Source organism: Pipistrellus hanaki (genome assembly GCF_964339955.1).
Source record: "Pipistrellus hanaki genome assembly, chromosome: 18".
Classification (NCBI taxonomy): Eukaryota; Metazoa; Chordata; class Mammalia; order Chiroptera; family Vespertilionidae; genus Pipistrellus; species Pipistrellus hanaki.
Genome location: NC_140520.1, coordinates 15,254,537 through 15,278,435, shown reverse-complemented (window position 1 = coordinate 15,278,435; position 23,899 = coordinate 15,254,537). Strand labels below are relative to the sequence as shown.

The 23,899-nt window shown below is 48.5% G+C and overlaps 1 protein-coding gene across 3 annotated transcripts in view; it reads right to left on the bottom strand.

Annotated features, from left to right (window-relative positions):
• Positions 1-18,020, bottom strand: part of PRRX1 (paired related homeobox 1) — an 85,509-nt gene extending 67,489 nt beyond the window's left edge. For all 3 annotated transcript variants that reach the window (XM_084865260.1, XM_084865261.1, XM_084865259.1), the window contains exon 1: positions 16,687-18,020. In XM_084865260.1, the coding sequence (XP_084721386.1) occupies positions 16,687-16,927 (241 nt within the window). In that variant the 5' untranslated portion in view covers positions 16,928-18,020. The remainder of the gene's footprint in view (positions 1-16,686) is intronic.
• Positions 18,021-23,899: the final 5,879 nt, after the last annotated feature.

Sequence of the window (23,899 nt, the reverse complement as noted above, 5' to 3'; positions counted from 1 at the left end):
TTTGCACTTGCTGTTCATGCTGCTGCCAAGAGGCTCTGCACCCTGATTTTCTTTTCATTCGTATCCCTGCTCCAATAAGCCTTTGTCATTTGTTTTATGGAACTTGTCATTATTGATAATGGAATTATTTATTTAGTTGCTTGTATGTTTTCTTGTTTATGGCCTCTCTCTCCCAGGAGAATGTGTGGTTTATGAGGAAAAAGCAGTTTGTGTTTTTCACAGAAGCTCAGGGCTCAGTCTGTGTTTGTCAAATGTATGAGCCGAATGGGTAAGAGAAAGGGAATGGAATATGAGTCTGTCCTGTGACTATAACAGACCTAAAACTAAGTTTTTAACTGTGTCTTATCAGCAAATCCCAGAAAATGGGGCCTTAGGGTACCCAGGATTTATTGAATGTGTGTCCCAATGATGACAATTCAGTGCGTTGTATTCCGTCCAGTTATTGTTCTAAGTGTTTATCTTCCTCACTGGGATGCCTAGGAAGAGGGCTGGGTGGGCTGCTCAAAGCACCAAAACCTTAGTGGCATCTTTAAGAAAACATGCAACATGATCACGACACAAAGGGAGACGTGAGAGCATGTGGTAGGAGGGCTGGCTTTAACATTGGTGGCCATGGATGGATGTTGAGGAAGGTTGCCCAGAGATTAAGTTCATCTAGTTCTCAATTTCTCCCAGCACGGGTCCCATACAATTAAGAGGAAAAGACATCCCTCACTATTGAGCCGCTCCTAGGATTCAACACTCTGGCTGAACAACCATTGTCACAGGGTTCTGTATCGTATGCTTCCTTGCCTTTCGGAGGCTTCCTGGGAACCTAATTGCTACTTACAATGTTGCATTTGGAAAAATTAATTTCCAAACAACCAAATCAGACTGTGGTTGAATCGTCAACCAACTTGTCAAAAATACATTGCTGTTTTTCCAATTTCACAGGACTATCGAGGAGAGGGTGGGGTGACATGTTCAAGGCCAGAGCCATAATCAGCATTAACTGCTGATCTTCAGGAAAGCTTTCTGGCTTACCTAGGTTCTGCTCTAGGACTATCTCCCAGCTCGCTCTTTCATTCAAGTTCACTGAGCCCCATAATTAACCTCAATTTGCTGTTTAGCCGTTACTGAAGTACTCAGTGCCATCAGGGCTTTTCTTGGCAAAGGTATAATTTTCTGAAGGATTATTTGCATTCCTTTCATTTGCAATCCCAATGATGCAGTTGCAGGAGTTCCGTGTTCCACGGAATAAACATCACAGAAAAGCCATTTAACTCAATCACCTCCTTCCAATTTTCTAGCCACTGGAGGTTAAATGAGAGGATAATGGAATATGGGGTGACAGAGTGGTGAAGACAACTTCTAGTTTTGTCAGGAATAACTGAGGCTTCAGGCAAGTTGCTAAGCCTCCTCTGAATCTCAAATCCCAGTTTGTAAATGGGAGTGGGGTGGGGGAAAAGCACTGAGCATTACTGTGAACGTTGAAAGAACGCAGGTAGTATAAATCACCCAGCACAGTACCTGCTCAAGACAGGTGCTCCATAAATCGGAATTTCTTTCTTTTGCTCCTTTCCCCATTGAAAGACCCAAGGGCACTGGGTAAGTAGGGTCATCTCTGAACTTCAGGACCAAACACAAAACACATAGAAACCAATCCCAGTTCCCTTTGCTAACCCAGAAACCTTCTTTGTTATCTGATGTAGTTTAGGCATTCTTCTGGGCTAACAGGAATAGAACCACACTTTCACAGTCACATTGCCGAAGTCAGTACCACATGGGGAATGATCTTTCTATGGAAGCATTATGAGTACTCAGAACACTATTAAAACTAGGAAGCCCCGCTGTCTTTGATAACTGTTGCCCCAAAAGGAAAACTCATTGAAAAGGCGAGGCAGCTGGGATAAGTTTCGGACCATCACCACGAAGGCCAGCATCTGCAGGGATGTTGTGACACTTGGTGAATTACTTCTGATGTACTCAATTTTGCAACAACGGGATTTGCGGGAGCATAACCACAAAACTCTCTGGGGTATGCTGCCAGTGTGCTCCACAAATGATGAAACACAAAACAAACAACAGCTAACTGGGAATTATGCAGATGTAATTCCACCAAAGGGGTTCCCGTGATGTCATAAACCACCCCAGCAAAGATCACGTCACAGAGGATCCCAGAAGGACCTGGAATCCTGTAACTCCGCAGTGGTCTCTGCCACAGAGGGGGCCCCAGGAAAGCCTTTCCCCATGGGTTTTGTGCCTCTCATCTCTGCAAGGGCCCTCCTTTCTTGTTCTCCTCCTCTGGGCTTTCCAAAATTACAGTCACCCTGCTTCCTTAAATGAAGTTCCATTCTAATTAGTTACACGGTCTGTCACTTAAGAGGCCCATGCACTCTTTGGACAGCAATCTAGGAATTGCATGGACTTCATTAAAAACACACACACACACACACACACACACACACACCAAAGCCTGATATTTAATAGAAAATTCATTTAGGACAAAAGCCCTGGGACATACCTTAAAAGAAGATATTTTCGGAGGAACGTTAGTGTGAGCCAATCTAGTACCCCACTCGTGGAATAAATGTGCCTTTGAACATGGCCAACTTGGAACGGTTAGGTTGGGATTTCAAATATAACCTTCCCCTAGTCAGTGTCTGAACAGGAGAGAAATGAAAACTTGGCTTTCTCAGACCACATAGAAGAGAAATCAACCAAATTGCAGACATATAAGAAAAAATGCTTTACCAACCATCAGAAAGGAAAGAAAGACTCTGTTTAAAAAAAAAAAAAAAAAAAAAGAACACCAAATACTGAACTTTAACTTCCTAAATATGGCGCACTTTCATCTGAAAGCTTACTTAAAGCTAAAGGTCAATTGCAAATATTCGTACCTGTGTGATGAATGCCCCTTCGTTGACCCGAGCTTTTTCTTCTAGAATAAGGGCTGAGATAATGATTACCTAAAATTAGTCATAAGGTTTTTACAGTCCCCAATAATTGCCTCCATCCTCTTTTCTTTGTTTTATGTGAAAAACTTAAAACAGGGTGGGGCACCTAGTAAAGGCTTTGTGCAGGCTCTGGTTTTATCTCCCACGTGTTTGTTCCCTCATTCTTTTACCCAATAACTGCTTATTGAGCTGCCCACAATATAAAAAGCACCAGGATCGGTGCTCTGAAGTATCAAATGTCTGCCTCTTTGCCCTTGTCTTCACAACCTTATGTATCTGGTGGAAGAGAAAAGACTAACGCTTCGGCAGGGTTGACAATGGACCACAGGATGTACAGTGGAGGGCATGAGGAACTACATCCTTATGTAAGAGTATGGCCTAAGAGAGTATTTTCAAACTTTTCAGTATGTAAAAATATCTGGGATATTTTACGTGCATGTGGTTTAGGAGATTCTGATACACTGGCTATGGGCCGGGCCCTGGAATCTGTAGGGGAACTAGGCATCACACTTGAAGATATATATGATCAAATTCGTAAGCACAGCAGAGAGTCAGCTTATCTGTCCTTTCTTTTATTCCTTGTTTCCCAATAGTTAGAAATGACCCACATGTGGGGGAGACATAGAAAGAAAGGGAGGCAATAAAGGCCAAGGGAAAGTTTTCCTAGATGGGGAAGGACTCCATGCTCTCCAACGAAGAATCTCTACCCCCAATTTAGAAACTCTACAGAATCCCCTAAAGTACAAACAGCATTTTTAGCCAGAATTCATCTTCCCAACAGAGCTGTGCTCCTAGACTCTAATACCCACTGGTCATGTTTAAGAGAAAACCTGACTTTCTCTTGCATAAAGCACATAAAACACATGGTAAACAGCTTCTCTAGACACAAGCACACTAGTTGTGCAATAAACTGTTGTCTAACTGCTCCACCCATGGTGATCCATTTCCTTCACATGTACCACAAGTGCTAGGCATGCTGACATATTACCGAAGAACACCAGGGAGATTTAATTGTTAATTGCTTGACAAAATAATAATAGAGTCCTAGATGCTTCATGATACAGAAATGCAGTCTGCATGTCTCCCAGGTTTATCAGATTTCAAAGCCATACATAGGGAAGCAGGTCACATGTCAGACTGAGGACAGAATGTTTATCTTACTCAACTGGTTAGGAAATCTAAGTTGGCAAAACAATGGCAACTTTATGTATAATCACAGTTAACATGGTGAGTATTATTCATGTACAAAAATTTAAGTAAACCACACAAAATCTCAGAGGAGTGGCGAGACAGTGCTGTGTTAGAGAAATTCTGTTTATGGAGGAAATTGAACATGGTTGGTCTCCAGGAAACTGGCTGGCTGCGGTGGTGTGGGAGAAGAAGTCTTGACACCTGGTGTCCTAAGCACAGGCCATACATCCTCCACTAAATTCAGTGACTAAATTGGGGTTGGGCATTTCTCTTCAGCCACTACCAAGTTCATGGTGATGGGTGAAGCAAATGGGAATATGAAAGGTCGGTGCCATCTCAAAGTTTAAAACGATGTGCATCACTTTTATGCTAAAGAGGGGAAGGGGGACCTGAAAGAGAAGACCACATCCAGGAACTTCTGGGCGAGACTCCTGGCTCTGCTGGGCACTTCTGTGTGGCCTTTGAGTGTCACTAAAACATCACAAGCCATCAGCTTCTAACTGTAGATCAAAAATGGATGTCTACTGGGTCACTCAGTGGGTGACATGCTATAAGAGTGTGACTTTTGGAGTAGGGAATATTTCCAATTTTTAGTGACATTAAGTGGCATTAAACGTTGGTTGGAAACCACACTGAATATATATCTAAGCCTAGAATAACTGATTCTTGTCAGAGATGTTGTGGCAGTGGGGGCAGGAAAAGGGAAAGCACCTAGCTGATGCCTTCATTGGGAATAAAAGTAGAGTATCAAAGCCTTTGTTTACATTATCTCATTATTCCAAACAACAGATTTGTCTAAAGTCAACCAGCAATTACAGTACTCCCCCCTTATCCACAGGGGATATGTCCCAAGATCCCCAGTGAATGGCTGAAACCATGGATAGTACCGAACCCTATATAAACTATGTTTTTCCCTACATATGCATTCCTTTTCACTTAAAGGAAGCACTTCCCAGCTTCTGGGTTGGCATATCCAAATAGCCAGCATCACCACTCTTGTGTTTGTGGGCCATTAGTAAGGAAAATAAGGGAGACTTGAACACCACTGCTGCAATACCAAGGCAGTGGGTCTGATCACTTGGACTGCTGCTAGGTGACTAACAGTAACATCAACAGTGTGGATGCTGGATAAAGGGATGATTCACATCCCAGGGGCACGGAGCAGGACCAGTGAGATTTCATCCCACTACTCAGAATGGCATGCAATTTAAAATTTATGGGAATCATTTATTTCTGGAATTTTCCATTTAACATTTTTCTTTTTTACCACTGCTGACCATGATGAACTGAAACTAAAAAGTAAAACAGTAGATAAGGGGGTCTACTGTGTATTGTGCAACCGTAAATTCACACAGGATTCTCTGAATAAAAAGTGAACTGCTTTGAAACTCCTAATGTCCTTAACTCTAAAGGTTCTTGCTTTTTTTTGAGGTCTGAATATATATTTACTAAAATGTATTCTTGGGTTTTGATCTTTATATGATAACTTAATTTTAAAAAGTCTTCATTTGATTCCTATGGTAGAATAACACATACACATTCAGTTCTTTATTTCTCAAATATTTTCACAGATGCACTATCTTTTTGGCCTCCTCCATTCCCATGAGGAAGCTAGACAGAGCAGTGACATGTCCACTTTATAGCCAACAATATGAGCAGAGACATAAAGAGAGATTGTGTAACACGGCCATGTGTTGTGAAGAGCTGGCTGGTCTCCCTTTTCTTAACTCTGTATTGTTCCCCTGGACTATAAGGCATCTCGTAGAAGTGAGCTGATGTCAAAGATGGTGGGATATAATGAAAAAGGTTACAGTGGTGTCAGGAGAGAAAGATGCAAGTCACCTATCAGCCACAGACTTCTTATCTGTCAAGAATTGTGCCATCTCTCCTGGCTTCTTAGAATTGTCCTTTTAAAATGTAATAGTATCTGTAGATATTCTTGGAGTTTGTGAAGCAATTTCATATTTAATCTCACTTTGTCTTTCATATTATTATTATTAATCCTTTCAGACAAAGTAATGCATCGATTTACTAAAACAAATCAGGGGAAAGAATTAAAGATACTGGCAGTAAGCATGTGAATTCAGCTAAAATGATTGTACTTAATGCCTACCCAAATCCTGCTGGAATATCCTGGCTATTCAAGGTAGCCCTGAATCTCCAAACCAAAACCAAAACCAAAACACCCCTCCCCCACAGACAGCACCGACAACAGATATTCTCACCACCTTGGGAAAGAAGAATGTTGGAGGGAAGAAAAAGGAAGAGAAGACATAAATGTAAATAGCACTCCATATATTGTGAGTTAAAATAACCAAACCCGGGAAAATCTCCTTCCCCGAGGGACGCCGAGAACAGACGTGGAGCAAACTCGAAGGGAGAAAATTCTTTTTCTTGCCAGAAGGGAGCCAGCCTTTAAAATGTGTCTAGCAAAACTGCAGATTTCAGCTTTTGTGATTAATGAACTAAATTACGTTTCATTCTAAAATGTGTTGAGGATTCACCCCATGGTCTTTCCTCGAACTTGAGGATTAGAGCGCTGAAGGGCACATCTGGGTATAAGCAAAGAGCTCACTGGGTGGTTCTTTTTCTTCCCTTAGAAACAGGCAGTGAGGGGACCAGCAGGAATTTTGATTGGGCAAGTGTGGTTTTTTAATCCTCAAAAATGATGATTACGCTCTGTTCCCCCTTTCTCATGAGGAGAAAGCTGAATTATTACAACGTCTAATTCATCATTTAAAATTTCTTTCTACACGATTTCATTCCACTTGTTAATACTTTTCCCTAAAGAAAATATTTGCATTCATCAGGCAGATGTTGTAACCTCAACTAATAGCAAATTATATTTTCTCCATAATTATCGTGTTACCTAAAGGCCTGGGGTACTATAGACTTTGTAGCTAGATAAATGCATTGTCTTTAATTTTTATAAATGCTCCTTCCTCTGTGAAAGCATACTTCTGCGTCCTGGAATCTGTTCCTGTCCTACCTGATCATCATTCTACCAGGAACAGAGAAAAAAACATGCCATTACATGTTTGGGTATTTTCTTTATTTGGGGAAAACACAACCTTTGAAAATGGGATTAAAAATTCCCCCCATCAATTAAAGAAAAATCAGGAATCGAGAATGCTAATAAGAAAAATTGGTAAAAGTCAAAAGATAATACTTTAGCACATCTATATTTTAACTGAGTCTACCACAGTTGATATATAGATGACATTATTTTCCTATTTAGACCTTTAAATGTAAAATAATACAATTCCTAAAATAAGCAGTGTTGCACTTGGATATTACTTTTATATTAAAAAGAAATTACTTGCAGATAGAGATTGCAAAAACAGCACAATCAGATTATACCAAAAAAATCTCTATTTATTTACTTACTGCAGCTTTGCTATATAAGCCCCCCCCATAAAAGTATCTAACCTTAAGAATTTCTCAAGATAAATTAATAATCATAAGTATTTAGAAAATAACTAAGCAGTATTTGCTGAGGTGTTGAATATTTCTACAAAAAGCACTGAGAGAAGAGTTTGCTTGGGCTGAGATGAAGTAGTCAAGGAGGGTGTCACACAGAAGTGTGTTGGGAACAGGTCGCATGGGTAACTTTGAAAAGGGATCAAGGATTGATATGGGCCATTTCATATCAGAAGTCAGAGAAGCAGAAAGAAGACTAGAGCTCAAGAGCATATTAGGGCAAATGGGGAAAGAGTCAGATCTGCACATGTGTGACGGACAGGTTACTGGGACAGGGATGGAAACATAAAGGGTAATAAAAAATAAAAAAAAAGAACAGGACAAATAATTTGGTCTTGCTGTAGAAAAGAATGAATGCAATTGTGAGTTCTAAAGAAGGGGGCACCCGTGGATTTTTAAGAGTATGTAAAAGAACACACGATCATTTATCATCCACTCACTCAGCAAGTATTCTTTGAGGACCTATTATATCTGCTCAGTTTGCCACCTGCACACAGAGGAGGGCTAGCATGGATGCAGGGCTTTAGGAGGCTGGTACAGCAATGCAGGGGAGATATCATGGAGGCTTGGAAAGAAGATGGATTCAAGTGATTTCAGCAAGTAAACTTGGGATCAGGGAATGGCTTGGACAGAGGTGTAAAGGAAGGAGCCAAGAATGAAATTTCTAAGTTTTGCGCCCATATGATGTGGTGCAGGAAGATGGGAAAAGCTCTAACAGGATCAGATTGGGGAAAGAAAGCTCATTTGGTGGCATGTTTTCTTGTTCTTGAGGTCTAAGCACTTTTGTATTCAAATGGAAATGTCCCATAGGTAGGTAGCTACATATATGAGCCTGTAATTTTAAGGGGACCGTGAAGCTATAAGCTGGGAGTCAACAATATAGGGATGGTTATTGAAATGGCCGGCCTCAAGGAGATCTCCAAGGCAAAGGGTATGAAGCAGGAAGGGGAGGAAAGAGGGCCTAGAACTTAGGCCAGATTGGAAAGGGAGTCCACTGAAGATAGGAGCTCATTCTGTCACTAGGTGAGCATGTATGGAGCACAGACAACAGGTTTACTGCTGTCTATATGACATATGACCGCTGTAATTCAGACCAGGATTTAGGGAAAGAGCACCGGTAAAAATGGAAAGGAAATACTTATTTAATGCAACCCCCCAATCTGGATTAATGGTGATATATAGGTCAATGCCCAGATATCAAGGTTTTGATTCAACACCTATTTCCTTTGGTTCTTTCCACTTAATATATTTGGGTGTTACCTGGAAAACAAATTGAACAGTAACCAGGTCCCCAAACCTCAATTCCCAAGAAGTTGCTAACCAGGCTATTATAAATAAATGGTCAGAGCAGAAACATACATGAAAAGATCTGGTGCATGTCCTGTCATTGAGCTCAACAGCTGTCTCCTTTACAGAGGAATCTGAAAAAAAATAGTATTTAGGGGGCTTCTGTGGCCTCCTTTGTTGCAATTTCTCTGCAACAAAGAGGTCTTGGACAACCAATTGGGGCACAGAAAATGCAAAGAAGAGGACAGTAGACAAGGACAGGAGGCTTGGGTACCAAGTCCCCTACCATCTGCCAAGCCCTACCCAATGCTACCAAACCCTTTGCAGACTAGCATGAATTTGTGTGGGTAAATATAAAGGAAACTTGAGAATACGTGGTTCTCTCTGTATATCTGAAATGCTGGCTAGGCCTTTCACTTTGCCCATAGTCAAGCTGATTAAACTGAGCATATCCTGGCTCCAATTTTGATGGACTTGGGCCCCTTAGCCTTGAAGTTGTATATCTGAATCCCCTTTGAAAACAGTTGGCCTCCTCATATGTATTTACAGTACTGGGAGAGTGCCCGTCTGTTTTTTATGCTTATTTATAACTGCACCACCTTCCAGCACTGTGAGTCCTCTAATATAATATAATGACATGACTAATGATGAGAAATTAAGTGACTGGGGTGAGTGTTTTTACTCCCAGACGAATGTTTGTGGGAAGGCAATTTCCTTTACCGTCCTGGCCTTGTGCTTCTGTTTCTCGGGAGCACCAGAGCTCAGATTATCTTGGGAGGTATGTAGTAACCACCACCTACACTAAGAAGACAACATTTTCATTCTGCCGCTCTGCAGCTCCCAGCGATGCTTTGTCTTGTTGGCCTCCAGTGTCAAGGAGTGGTAAGAAGAGAAATAGAACATTTCAAGATTTACAGAGCGGGATTAAGAATTGACTCTCTTATGTCCTTTGGGACTTTTGAAACCCCCCAAAAGGGAGGAGCAGTGGAGGCCAAGAGAAAGATTTGGGATTTGCAAATGCTTTTGTACATCCCACCTGTCTCACCCAATACTTGAGGCAGCCTATTGTTCTTCCTTTGAGGGAAAGAGGGTTACCCGGTTCACCTCTAGGAGGGCTGATGTTCTGCCTTATCTGAGACTCCTGGTACTGTGAGGGTTTCTGTGGAAGTTTGGCAGCACCTCCCTGATACTGCAGCTCTCAAATCTGCCCCACTTTCTTTAAATACTAGAAGTTTGTAAGCACAAATGTCTACCTACCTCTTCAGGGTCAAACCCTCTCCTTCCCCAGGGAACCTTGGCACCAGGCCTAGCACCCACCAAATTCATGTGGTTTACTGCACTCCCCTCCTGCCCCTTCCAGCTCACCCTGGAATCCTGACACCCTCATTTCAAAGAGAAAGGCAGACAGCCTTACCAGCTATCTCCATGTCTCTATTTATGCTGGAGTGTCTTCACGATTTTGGTATTTCCCATCTTTTGCTACTTGTGTAGGGGGGTCTTCCAGCATGCCTCTCTTTCCTGCAGGAGTCCAAGGGTTTTTGAAAGTAGGGTAGGTCCCAGCCTGGCCTGGGAGAAATTCGCCCCCTAGAGGCATGCCTGCCCAGATTCCTGGTACATCCCACCCACCCAAACTGGGAGGCCAAGGGCAGAGGTGGGCTAGGGGTGCTTGCATCTTTTCCTGCCCAACATGGAGATCATTAAAATCTAAGATTTTATGGGCTGTGTTTTAAAAGTTAAATTCACTAAATTACTGAATTAATTTCCCCTCATCCTATTTTACTCCCTTCCCAGTCCCACTCCCCAAGAGATGAGATTCAAAGATCCCTGCTGTTCAGGCCCCAGAAATATCTATTCCCACCTAGGAATTGCCATGCAGTCTCCCCACGCTGCCTGCTGTTAAGAAAATTCCGAATCACTCGCAAACAACTCCAGGAAAGTAGACCAAATAGGAACCAGAGAACATGACCTTGTCCTTTCTCAGAACTCAGATCTTGGGGATTCGAATAAATACACATTTTTACAAATTTATTTCTCATTTGGAGCTGAGTCTGGGGGAATCACTATTGGTAAAAATAAGCCCCATAGTTCTTGGGAATCATAGCTCCCTCATTACTTGGTGTAGAAAAGGAGCCGGACATCCCGTACCCAGGGCTGCATTTGGGGCATAACTAAGACCTTTAAGGAATCCTATACGTGAGAACTTCAGGAACAACAGAATCCTTCCTCAGACTCTTCTGAGAAGTCACGTGTGTGTGATGGATTTGTTCTGACATGTTTTCTTTATTTTCTTTCATAAAGTTTCCTTCGCCGACCACCCTTTGTGCGTTGTTCCCCTCCCGTCCCTATGGAGTGGCCATCGTCCCTGTAATCAGCTTCCCAGATATTTTTTTTTCATCAAGAAAAGTGGTTCCAGGACAAGTGAATCGTAGTGATTTTTTAAGTCTTAAACCTAAAATCGATAGATGGCCCGAAATTCTCTCTAAGACCACTTCCTCCGGGCCGCCTTACTAGATTAGACAAATAACACCAGGGATCAACTGAGATTAAGACCATTGGAGAGACTTCTTACTCAAAAACGTGTGCACATGGGAAACAAACGCTGATCCCCCAGCACGATGACTGTCCCTCCTCAGATGTCTCCTCAGTGCGTCTCCGTCTCCGTATTGATTGGTTTAATAAGAAACAGCCTACGTAGAGAAGAGGAGGCCGTGGCACTTGGTGGATATTACTATTGCTGTTTGAGACGGTTGGTTTTTAATTGAGTGTTGTTAGCTTGCTCACTGAGCGATTCGATTTTACAAGAATCCAAATTCTAATAGCGCTGTCAAATGCATCCTCTTAGTATTATTGAAAAGGGAGATAAAGGACATCTGTGCAGTGGGATTGGGGCCCCTGCATCAAATTAAGCCGCAGGATACTCCACAGAGAGTGCCCAGGGATTGCAGGGACAGCGTGTGCGCTCAGGTAAGTGTCTGGATACCAAGAGGCCGCAAGGAGTTGTCCCCTTATCGAATAGTTCCCGTAAATGCCTAACTCTGGCGCAGAAGAATACTCTGAGGATCCCGTTATGTGAATTTAGGAATCGCTTGGAGGATGCTAAACCCCCCTCCCCTCCCCATTTCACTTTTTCTTCCCGGAGATTCTTTACCCAAACACTCTTCTCTTCTATTTTTTAAAAAAAAGCAAGACGCAAGCCTTGTCTCCTTCATTTCTAAAAATTGTACTGCCTAAAGTTTTTGCTGACTCCTTCTCTCGGAAAGGGTAAAAAAAGAAATACGTATTTTTGTGAACCGTGCTACCAAGAGCGGGCGGCAAGCAAAGACCCTCTCTCGCTTCGCACAGACTTGCAGCATCCCGCCGCCCGCGGTACCCCCGGGGCCGTCGGCCTCTGTGATGGAGATTTTCCAGGAGCCGGGTGTCAGCTTTTGGTGGGGTTCTCTGCTGCAGGAGGGGAGGAATTGTGAAAGAAACAATGTCTTTTTAAGTAGGAATCCAATTAGTTTAGAGACCCTCCTGGCTGAAAACCTACTGATGCCTTTTAAACGTGAAAAAGCATCCAGGAGGTGGCTGCTGTTGGGGCGACGTTCAGAACTCCGACCCAGCGGGGTAGGAAGATGCGTTTCTGAAGTTGCTGGGGGGTTGGGATTGGGGGGTTTGCGTGGAGTGGGGTGGCGTGGGTGGGTGGTACCTTGTTGGTTTGGAGATGATTTATTCACTCGGGTTGTAAAATCTAAAACAAGGCCCTGGGAAGCTGAAGAAACTACAGGGACCCTTGTGACCTGCTGCTGCCCGCCTGACGCCTCTCTTCTCCGACCTGAGCGCGGAAGGCTGAGGCCGCCCAGCTTCAGGGCGAGCTTCTGGGACGGGACGCCGCCTGAACTGCGGGAGAGGCTCTCGGGCCTCGGAAAGGGCCCGAGCTGAGAAATGGACGTGGAGGCAGCAACTGTTCCTTAGGGTTGGGGGATCTGGAGCAGGGAGCATTGGCAGCCTGGGGCCTCGAACTGAGTGTCCCACCTTCCTTCCCAACACTGCAAACTCCAAGCGGTGCTTGGCTCCAAGAAGGTGGAAGTCACCAGCCTGTCCGTTTTCCCAAAATTAACTTAAGGGACGGAGGCAATCCAGCCCCTGCCCCTGCGTGTAAGATAAAACAGGATTCTCCACCTCTGCTCTGACCTTGACTTTGGGGACTCAGTGACACTCCCTCCCCGTGATCCTAGATTTTAGAACCTCCTCTAAAGAGATTTTCTTCCCTGGCTACCCTTCAAACGATGCGTTTTCTTGACTCCCCATCGAGGGGAGATCATGGAGGCTCAAATTCAGAGTGCCACCCGCGCTCTGGGTCCCAGGATGGCGCCCCAGAACTCCTTGCACCGCAGAAGTCTGTAAACGCTGAGACTCCGGGGAAATGGATATTCTGATGCAATTCTAAAGGCAGCGCGCCTCGGGGATGTCCAAGCTCCCCTAGGAGTTTATCGCACGGGGACTGGCTGGCAGAGGTGGGCCTGGTGTGTGGTGTGGCGGAGGGATTGGGCGCTGAGTCCCCGGGCCGCGTTTACACCTCTCCCTTTGTGACAAATCCATTTCCCGGCCTCTGTGCTGCTTTCCATCCGCCCTGGCCAGGCCCCAGCTGCGTCCGGCGGCGCACACTTAGCGCCGGCCTGTGAGTGTGTGCGTGTGCGCGCGCGTGTCTAATTGACTTTCCGTCTACCTTTTTATGACTACATGTGTTTCCAACAAAAGGTCTTATTAGGACAATCTGGTTTCACTAATTTAGAGGCTGGGAACATGGAAGGCAGGTTTTTTTTTTTTTTTTTAAGAGTTTGCAGAAGTTCAGATTAAGAAATGACAGCGGGATGCACAGTCCTCCTAGGAGTAGTCTGCCTGTTTTATGACCTGTTCCTCTTTCCTTTCCCTGACTGCCGCCGATCTAACACCACTACCCCCCTTCACACTCCACACTCCCCCACTAGCCACTGCGTTCCCAACAGTGTTAAAGAACCGTTTCCTTAAACCCTTAAGGTATTGGAACCTAAACGTTTTAGAAACTCACGGGCTGGGAGAATCCGTAGTGCAGGAAAGAAAGGGGAGCGAATCTCAACCACCAGGGAAACAGAATTCCAGGGGGTGGGTGTGCAGATCAGCAGGAGCCCTCTCTTTGGACAGGACACTTAGCAGTTCCTTGCCCAGGTTGTAATTCAAAAATTTGTAACATTAATGATCTAAAGGTGCAAGTGTAAATGGAGTTTGTTTTACCAATTTCAGCCTAAAGAAACTTTAGGAAGGACCTGTTTCCATATGGCTGGGAGAATAAAAGGTGTCTCAGAAGGCTCCCCATCTCTCCGAAGGAGATTCTCTTCAGGTCTCAGTCTGGAGGGGCCTCCCAGCAGGCTGCAGGAAGCGCCTGACTCTTGGTGAGGCCTCTGCCCTTGGCGGGCTCAGAGCCCAGCTCTAGCCCAGCCTGGAGACTCCTCTGGTCTCTGGCCACTGTCTCCCCCAGACTGGAGGCCCAGCCTGTGCCGCTTCCAGGTAGCCCACAACCACCTTCTGGGCAACTCCTGAGGGAGGCCCGAGAACCGAGGGCAAAGGTCCTCCCCTTCACTCCAGAGATGATGGAGAAGGACAAGGGAACATTATTTCTAAGAGCAACAACTATTTGTTAGAATAGGCCTCTTGACATCTCTAGAAATCTAAGAAAACTAAGCCTGTGTGTGTGTGTGGCCCCAGGTGAAGGTGATTTTCCCCCCCCATCACCTCAGCTCTGCTTTCTGCTACCTCCTTTCGTAACTCTATGGACCACCCTTCCTCACCGTCCTCTCCCTGGCTGGGCTGGAAACCTCCGTTTCCTTTCCGGTCCGCTGCTCCCCAAGGGCCTTGGTACTGCATTCTCTGAGGTGTGCACAGTTACCAAGCAGGCAGGTTCCTGCAGCTCCCATCCCTTTCCCTCCGACACAGTCCCCAGCTGAGCCCACTGCTCTTTGCTGGTCCTCCTGCCCCCAGCAGATGCCACGTGGGCAGCGACAGGCCTGGGCGGCGAGAGGCATGGGTCTCAGGAGCTGCCCGGTCGCCTTCCTCCACCTCAGGCACAGCCTTCGCCTGGGCTTGAGGGCGCTTCCCAGGCAGCCTCCTTGGCCCAGCCTCGCTCTGCGGCACCCTGTGCCCACAGCTGCCCGCCTGTGCCGTGAGCCTGCTGTGGCCCGGGGCCTTGGGCCTGCTTTGCAAGCCCTCTGCTCACACTTCGGGCTGGACAGGCGCGCCCCACCCTCCTCTAAGCAGCACTCTCTTCTCCACTCTGTTTTCTGTGGTGGGTCCAACCTCCTGGGCTCTGAATGGCGATAGCTTTTGGAATTGGTCGTTAGCCATGGGAAACAAGGCCAGAATGTGCAGAAATGCCGAAGCTGGGCAATAGGTGCATGGACGTATGGAATACTATTCTCCCTATTCCTCATGCGTTTAAATGTTCCCTAGTAAACCTTTAAAAAGAATAATATCATTATACGGTGCATTTTCTTGGAGCTAAAAGTGTCTACGCAGACAATGAACGATACCTGTGTGTGCAACAAGAGCAGTACCCAGCACCACTACCCACTATCCACTGTCGGCTGCCAGAGGAACCCCTGCCTCTGTGCCTGGCCCTTACCTACAGTTGGGGACACCGGTCTTCACCCTCAGAGTTGGCCATCGTTCCCTAGGGACAGGCCAGGCCAGACGCCCCGCAGCCGGCCCTCTGCCTCTGCGAGTACATAGGTCCCAATTCTATTCTGGCTAAAACCCGCTGCAGGGAGCCCACGCCGGGACCGAGGAAGAGTGGGGGTCCCGCTCCCTCCCCTTGGGGGCTCCCACTGCTTTGCCCAGGCCTCGCCTCCAGCTGTTTCTGGGTCTAGTTTGTCTATTTTCTGAAAGTCTGACATTGGCCATGTCTTTGAAAGTCACAGAATGCCCAGTTCCACAAGTTCCAAATTGGAAGACAAAATAGCAGTTGGCAAATAGTGACAGGGACAGAGATCCGCCGCCTTTTAAAACTCCCGGCCACAGCTAGGCTCCTGCAGACCCCAAGGAGGAGCTCTCCCGCCCCAGGTCACCTGGGATGAGCTAGGTGTCAGGTCCGTTAGAGTCACGCTTTAAAGCTTGGTTAATCACAGAGGGCCATATTCCTGGGGGCACTACTGCCAGTCCCGGGAGGATGGGGAAGGGAGACCGCGCTGCAATTCCCCGGAGGTTTTGATGCCCATGGGGGAACTCCTCCACAGTGACCCGGGCTCCGCATGAGAGCCCAGCTTGCCCTGCGCATCTCGCACGGGATCTTGCGGGTCAGGGGCTGGGTTTCACACCAGAGGAGTCATTCATTCAGGCGTTTGACTGTGCCAGGCTCTCCACCCCCGCCCCCCAGGTGCAGGTGGAGGGGGCGGAGGGCAGCTCAGGAGGCTGTCCGGGCGCTCCAGCGCAGCCCCCGAGCCCCGTGCTCTGTCCCTCTGTCCGCCTCTGTCCCTGCGGCCCCCTCACCGCACCCAGCGCTGGCAGAAGCCCTCCCGTCCCCCGCACGGCGTCTTCACCGCAAACAGGGCGGGCTCCTCCCGTGTGCACCCTTCCCAGCCCGGCCGCCCTCCGGCGGGGAGGTCGCGCCGCCTTGCTCGCTGGGGACGGGGACGGTGCAGCGGCCTCGGTGCTCCTGACCCCGGCCGACTGCCCTGGCGACACCTTCAGAGGAGCCCCCTTCTCTCCTCCGGCCCTTCCTCCGGCCACTGCTTCCCCCCGGCCCCCGCCCTCGGTGCCAGACCCGCCGGCCCGCACTCACTGTCCTGCTGCGGGGTGTCGCTGCCGCTGGTGAGCCCCGGCGACTCCAGCAGGCTGCGGCCCGCCTCGCCCACGCTCTCGTCCGCCTGCGCCGCCACCATGTCGCCGGCCTCCTCCAGGTCGAGCAGGTGACTGACGGAGAAGTTCTTCTTCGCCTGCAGGGTGTCGAGGTTGCCCGGGCTGTCCAAGCGGCCGCCCAGCGCCGGCTGCCGCTCCAGGACGTGCCCGTAGCTGGAGGTCATGGTCTCCCCCTCGGATCCCACCCACCCCCCTCTTCCCGCTCGAATCAACACCAAACGCTGTGGGCGCGAGGGGGGAGAGGAGCCGAGTGGGGAAGAGAGAGGGGGAGTGGAGAGGAGAGAGAGAGAGAGAGAGAGAGAGAGAGAGAGAGAGAGAGAGAGAGAGAGAGAGAAGGAGGGGAAGATCAGGGGGGAAGAAAAAAAGTGGAAAGAGGGCGGGGGACCCCTGGTACAGAGCAGAGCGCTCTCCCGCCGCCGCCTCTGACAGCCTCGGCTGCCTTCCCGAGGCCAAGTCCGGCGCGATCCAAGGAGATAACCCACACCAAAAAAATAAAGTCCGACAGTCACCCTCCGTTCAAGTCAGGAGAAAAGAATTCCTTCCACCTCTCTCTCCAAAAGCGTCCACACGCACACACTAAAAATAATAGTAAGGGGGAGAGAGGAGAGAGGGGAAGCCAGCAGGGCGGGGGAGTTAGGCAAACACAAGAAGAGAGGAGAAGGGGTGGGAGAGAAGAATCAAAGTGGGTGTTTTTTTTTTTAAGGCTAAAAAAGTTATTCCCAGGCAAGAGTTCAAGCACCAACAGAAGAAGGCTTGTCCCAGCTTTAAAACATCTTCAAGAAAGCGTGTTCCCCCTCTCCGCACTCCTGCGGATTCTCAGGAGTGACTAAAGTTTCAGGAGGAGAGGGTGATGTCTTGCAGATGTACTGGAGCGCAGGATTCTCACTTTACTTTCCGTGAGGAAGGAGGAGGGGAAAGGGCTTCGGAGTCCGAAGGAGGGTGGTGGCGGTGGGTTCCCCCCTTCCTCTTCTCTCTCCCCCTCTTCTTGCTCAGCTCCTTTTCCTTCTCAGTTGGATCAAGAAGCTCTCTGGCACTTCAAAAGGCACAAACTGGCATGCAGAGGACGCTTTGTAGGGAATACAAGAAAATTGGAGACCCCTGGGAGGGCAGATCTCGACTTAATAGGAGCCTGTAATTACGTGGCAAAGCCTTTGTGCGGTGCCTGACGATTTACAGACCCCCTTTCTCCATCACAATCTCCCTCTTCCTCCTTTTCCCTCGGACCGAAAAACAGTCTGATTAAGAAAACCCCCTTTGCCAACATCTGAGCCAGAGAGAGAGAGGGAGGGAGGAAGCGAGAGAGGGAGAGGGAGGGGAGGGAGGGGGCAGGGAAGAGGGAGGGAAAGGAAAGCAGAGAGAGAGCCCCTTTGGATTTTTCAAGTAAAGGTCTAATTATCATTCCCCCGCAATAGTATCACAGGGAGAACAGACAAACTGAAACCCACAGTCACTTCAAACGCGAAGATTATTTTGCTTCGGCGCGTTAACTCCTCCGGATTCGTTTAAGATCCTGTTGGGGGGAAAAAAGTCTCATTTGCATGTTTTGATAGCAGCTGTAGGAAAACTGGTTGGAGACCATCCACAACTATCTCCATCAAATTTTCTCCCCTCTCTGCCTTTAAAAAAACATTTTTTTTTAATGTTTCCTGCTGTTCTAAGAGTTTGTTGTTGTTGTTTTTTTGCCGTGGGGGGAGCGGTGGAGGAGCGTCTCAGAGAGAACGAGGGAGAGAGCAAAGCACAGGAGGGCTGCGTTTGGCCCTCCAGAGACAACCTATTAAATAATGCCATAAAGTACCGGAGCGATCCTAATGGGAGTCTCCCACGCCTCTTCCGCGGACGAGGGCAGATTGGGGGCGATCGGAAGGCACCGAATCGATCCGAGGCTCTCTGCGCCGCTGGGATTCCCCCCCCCTACCCCCACCCCCCACCCCTACCCCTACCCCCACCCCCCACCCCCACCCCGACCCCCATCCCTCCACCCCCACCCCTACCCCCGCCGGGGCGGTAGGAAATCTACATATTTATTTAGCTGGAGGAAAGGACTCTGGAAGTCTATCACAAATGCTCCCCGTCTCCTCACCCCCCCCCCCGCCCCCTCCCCTGCCCAATTTCCTAACCTTTCTGGTGCGGCCAAGGTCGCTCCCGGGCAGAGACTAAACCCGGAGGGGCGCGCTGCCCGGATGCGGAGCCGGCTGCGCGCTCCCCGGCGGAGGCTGCGGCGGCGCAGGGTCCCGCCCGGTACCTCGCGGCTTGCGGAGGGGAGGGGGGTCCCACCGAAGTGGACAGACAATGCTCTGCCGTCTGTCTGCTGAGCCCTAACCTGACAGAGGACAAGGAGGTGCCCAGGGATTTTTTTTTCATGACCTGTTGGAATTTGGTAACAGCTTTAATAGTCTCATTAGAAATGAGTTACTATATGAGTAAGTAAAATATTAAGTGCTTATTTGTGGCGTTTTATGTTCCTTAAACACACACACACACACACACACACACACACACACACACACACGCCATCTCCCTTGATTACTAGATTTCTTTTTTTTCTTCTTCTTTCTTCCTTTTTCTCCTATAGCCCAGAGACTGGACTGAAGAGAAAGGGTCCTAGTGTGTGTAAATGGTTTCTGGGCTCCAAACGGCCGCCGTTAGCCCAGAACTCCCGGCCCTGATCTGGGAAAAGAACATTTGATGCCATCAAAGGGCTGCAGATTGAAACCAGATGTGCACGCCTCGGTTCTTTCCATGCATTTAATTAAGGAGCCGGGATGGAGGAGACTTTTTCATCATTAGTCCACCCACTCCCCCCCCCCCCGCGTCCTCTTTCCATCCCCTCGCCCTCCCCACGCCTGCCTGCACCCCCGACCGGGAGCCCGGAGCCCCGCCAGCGCCGCCCGCCGCCCCGGCTCCCCGCGGCCCGGCTCCCCGCGGCCGGCCCCGCAGGAACATCTGTCCGCGGCCCCGCGCGGGGCGCCGGCGGGAGGCGGACGCGCCCCGGGTGGGCCCGCGCCGAGCGGGAGCGTGGGGAGGGGGTGCTTCCACGGGGATTCCCACCCCGGAGCCTACATCCAGCGCCACACGTGTCAGCGGCACCGGCTCCGAGGGAGGCGACTGGGTCGCGCAGGGAGATTCTCGCCGGGCGGCCTGCGGGGTGCGCCCGGGCGGAGGCCGAGGGGCCGCGCTCCCTCCCCTCCGTGCGCGCCAGGCACCGGCAACGGTTTGGTCCCCAGAACCGAGCAGGCCCCTCTCCATCCGCACGGCTGTATTGTAAAGGCTGAGCTGCCTTTTGTGACAAAGGTCTGGGTCGGGGCCTGGGGCCTTGGACCCCGGGGTGTGCTGCTACCTTTGCAGACCCCACGCCCTTCCCCGGGGAGGGGAGGGTGCCCGGAGAGGACGTTAGCTGCCCTGTCCCGGGTGCGCCGTCCGCCGGGTGGTGACTGGGTGACGGGGCGGGAGCGCCCGGAATTCAGGCCGGAGGCGCGGGGCTGCAAACAGAAGGGACGTAGCCCCTCAGGTTGCACCGCGCTCTCCAGCGGAACCAGGCACTCCCTGAGCACCATCCGCTTAGCACTCGTGTAACCATACCAGCAGGTCCCACCAACCCACCTAGGGTGCTAGCGGTTTCCACAGGAACACCGCACCCAGCTGCTCAACAATTGTGGCCGGGATATGTGCATGTCTATACGCGATTCAAATGTCTGTGCACTGTGTTTTCCCCAAACTTCTATCAGAACGAAAGCTCAAATACCGGCGCCCGACTGTGCGGAGCTGGTCCAGGCTGGGCGCCCCTTTGAAGGACTGGGGTGGCCTCTGAGGACTGCGGGAGGGAGGGGGCAGCGTGCTCTCCGAGCCCAGAAGCTGGGATCTGGGGGCACACTCCCAGGGTGCCCAGGGAAAGGGGAGAGCTCCTATTGGGACAGGATCTCCAGGCAGACAGCAGGGCCCCTCTCGCAGCAGTCTGAGCGCTTTTTATTTATTTTTTCCGGGGGTGGGGAGCGGGTGGGGAGGGAGAGTTGGGGGAATCCTGTGGAGGCCACCGGAGCGCAGAAGGCTTGCAGGGATCTTAACCCCTCCAGAAGGTGTCTCCTTCCCAGGGTGTCCTGTAGGCCTCAACTGCAGAGACGGAGCCCCAACATCCTCCAGCTCCCCGGAGATCACCAAAGGGAGTCCTGAGTCTGGGTTTTTGGGGGCTATGTGCTGTGAGGGTCCCCAAGAAAGCACAACACCCCAGGCATAGGCCCTGCAGGACTGATTTTTCCCTTGGCATTTGCTTTGACTTCCTTCCGTCTGTCAATCAGTACTTATTAAAAATGTGAAGTTCTGGGTGATGTCACTAGCTAGAATCCATTTCCTTATGATCCTTCCCGCATCTGCCAGTGGCTGTCCAACTCTTGCCCTTTTTAAAATAAGTGTGTTTTCCCCCCTCTCCTTTCGTTTTCAATTAACAATTACTAGCGGATTGAATCCACAACCTGATTATGTTTTCATACAACATTTGTAATTTTTTGGGATTCTGGATTGTAATAGGGGGATTCACCCAGTAAATGGCAAAAGGCCAAAGGTGTGGGTTCCTGCTGCCAGCTGGCCGAGGGGCAAGGCTCTCTCCATACCTTGGAGCCAGGGCTTTAGGTCCAGAGCGCCTTCTTGGGCACCAAGCATTCCCCTGCCTGGCCTCCCCTTCCCGTCAGCACCCAGGCCCTGCTCCTGCTGGCTGGAGGGGTGGAGGAGGAGGGAACTTGGTGGACCAAAGTTCTCTGGCTCAGGTTGCATGAACCAGGAGGGCCAAGCACCTCTAGAATTTGAGAGGGACCATCTGGCAGAAAGATGTCAGGAGAGAAGAGGCTGTGCCTGGGGCCAAGCTTATCTCCCTGCAGGCCTGGCCTGGGAACTCAGAAGGCCCCAGAGAAACCTCAATCACCACTCTGTGACTTCCCCAGGTGCCTTGCTTTTTGGAAGAGATGGAAGGAGAGCATTTCTAACTCAAAATCTCTGAGCCCGTGTAGATCTTCCCTTGGCATTTGCTTTGACTTCCTTCCGTCTGTCAATCAGTACTTATTAAAAATGTGAAGTTCTGGGTGATGTCACTAGCTAGAATCCATTTCCTTATGATCCTTCCCGCATCTGCCAGTGGCTGTCCAACTCTTGCCCTTTTTAAAATAAGTCCTGTTTTGTTTTTTTATTTCTCCTCAAGTAAGTGGGAACAAAGCTGGGAGATCAGACCAAGGTAGGAGGAGGTTTGGTTCCCAGCCACAAGCCCTTGGGTAGTCCTCTCCATAGAGAGGTTCCGTTTTGATTTCTGTCCAGGGTTTCCCTGGCACTGGAAGCTGGTAGAATTCTGACCCGTCTGGCTAGCAGAATGCCCCCCACCCTAAGCAGATTCCCCTCTGAGATGGAAGCCAGGAGTTACACTCTTACATGTTAATAAGTTGTCATGACTATCGCATGTGATGGGTCATAGATTCCGTGACACATAATAAGACACTACCACCCTCGTGCACATAACATGTTGTGGGGTAGAAATGCTTTTCCACTCATGGTTGACAATCTAGTACATGTATGTCATTAACAATGAAATCTATTCATTAACAATGAAATCTATTTCGTTCATAATAAAACGGGATTCCGCAGGGTCCCCCTATTTTAACGTTTTTGAGGACACTTTATGCCAGACTTGAAAGGAAACTCTCCTTAGCCCTTCTCCTTGTGGCTCTTGTAATCATAAGCAGCATTTTAGGAACGTTCCTCCTATGCATGGGCGAATGTCCCTCACCCACCCCATCTATCTAATGGTCTTATTGAATTATTTTGATATTTTGCAACGATCAAATGAAATAGGACTGAAACCATATTTCCAAGTAGTGAGCTGGGAATGCATACATGATGTAACATGTTGAGGGGCCCATCAGGCTGGCACCTAGTGATGTTCGCTGGGACTTTCTGCTCTTCCAGTCACTGGGCACTAACTTTGTATCCACCACGAAGCCAGCGTTAGCTAAAGACGTCGGTAATCTGTACATTTGCAAATGCAATGAATGTCTTCCCACCTTATTTTCCAAACGCCTCTGCTGTAATCAACCCCATCGAGCACTCTCTTTTTAAAATTTCATCTGTTCCTCTCTTTCTCTTATCACTTCTCCCTGGTCTTCACTCTCTGAGCCTTTCCCTCAGCTCACTTCTTAAATATTGATATTCTCCTGTGTTCTGTCCTTCATCCTCATTCTCTTTTCCATTAAATTGTTGTTAGACAATCTCATACATTTTCATGGGTAATTGCCATCTGTGTCAATGAGTCTAAAACTTAAATCATCTTGAGCAAACTGGGCAACTGACTTCTTTAAGTCTCAGTTTACTCATCTTTCCAATAAGGCTAATCATGGCCCCTGCCATATGCATTTGTGAACTCACCTAGTCTCCCATGCTCTGCCCTTTCCCACAGTAAGAAACCTAGGCATTATTCCATCTTTTTCTCTTTGACACTATCTCCAGCTCATCTAAGTAATCACTAAGGTTTGCCTATTTTATCTAGTCAGCATAACCTATAATTAAATAGTCAACATGTGCTTGCCAAGTTGGAACTGAGGATTCAGTAACACTGGAGCAAATGAATACGCAAAACTCCATGTGAGTGTGTAGCTGTGGTGTTAGAGTATGTTCATATCATTTAGTAGTCAGGCTGCCCTCAGAACGTTTGTCTGTGCAGGTGCCATACCTCTCTGTCCCACAGAACTCAAGCCGGTCTCAGCAGGCAGGCTCAGAAGGATCACAAATGGCGGTTGGGAGGATAAGAAAGAAAACAAAAGTAAAATGCCTTACCACAGTCAATATTCATCAAATGTTAATTCCCTTCCTCTGCTATTCCCTTACACTCAGGTTACAGGTTCCTCTGGGCTCCATAGAAAAATAGGAGGCTAAATTCTCGATATCTACCTATTTTAGAAAAATCCTTTAGGGATGGACATATGCATGGGACTAAGAAGCTTTAAACTGGGAATAGCAATCCAGAGTTGCCAGGGGAACCACTGTTGATCCTTCCGTCCTGTGCTGGGAGAGCTCAAACCTGGGGGATTTTGTATAACACTCTGAGAATTAGAGAACCTGCATTCTCACTGGATTCTTGGCCCTATATAAGTATCTGAGCCAAG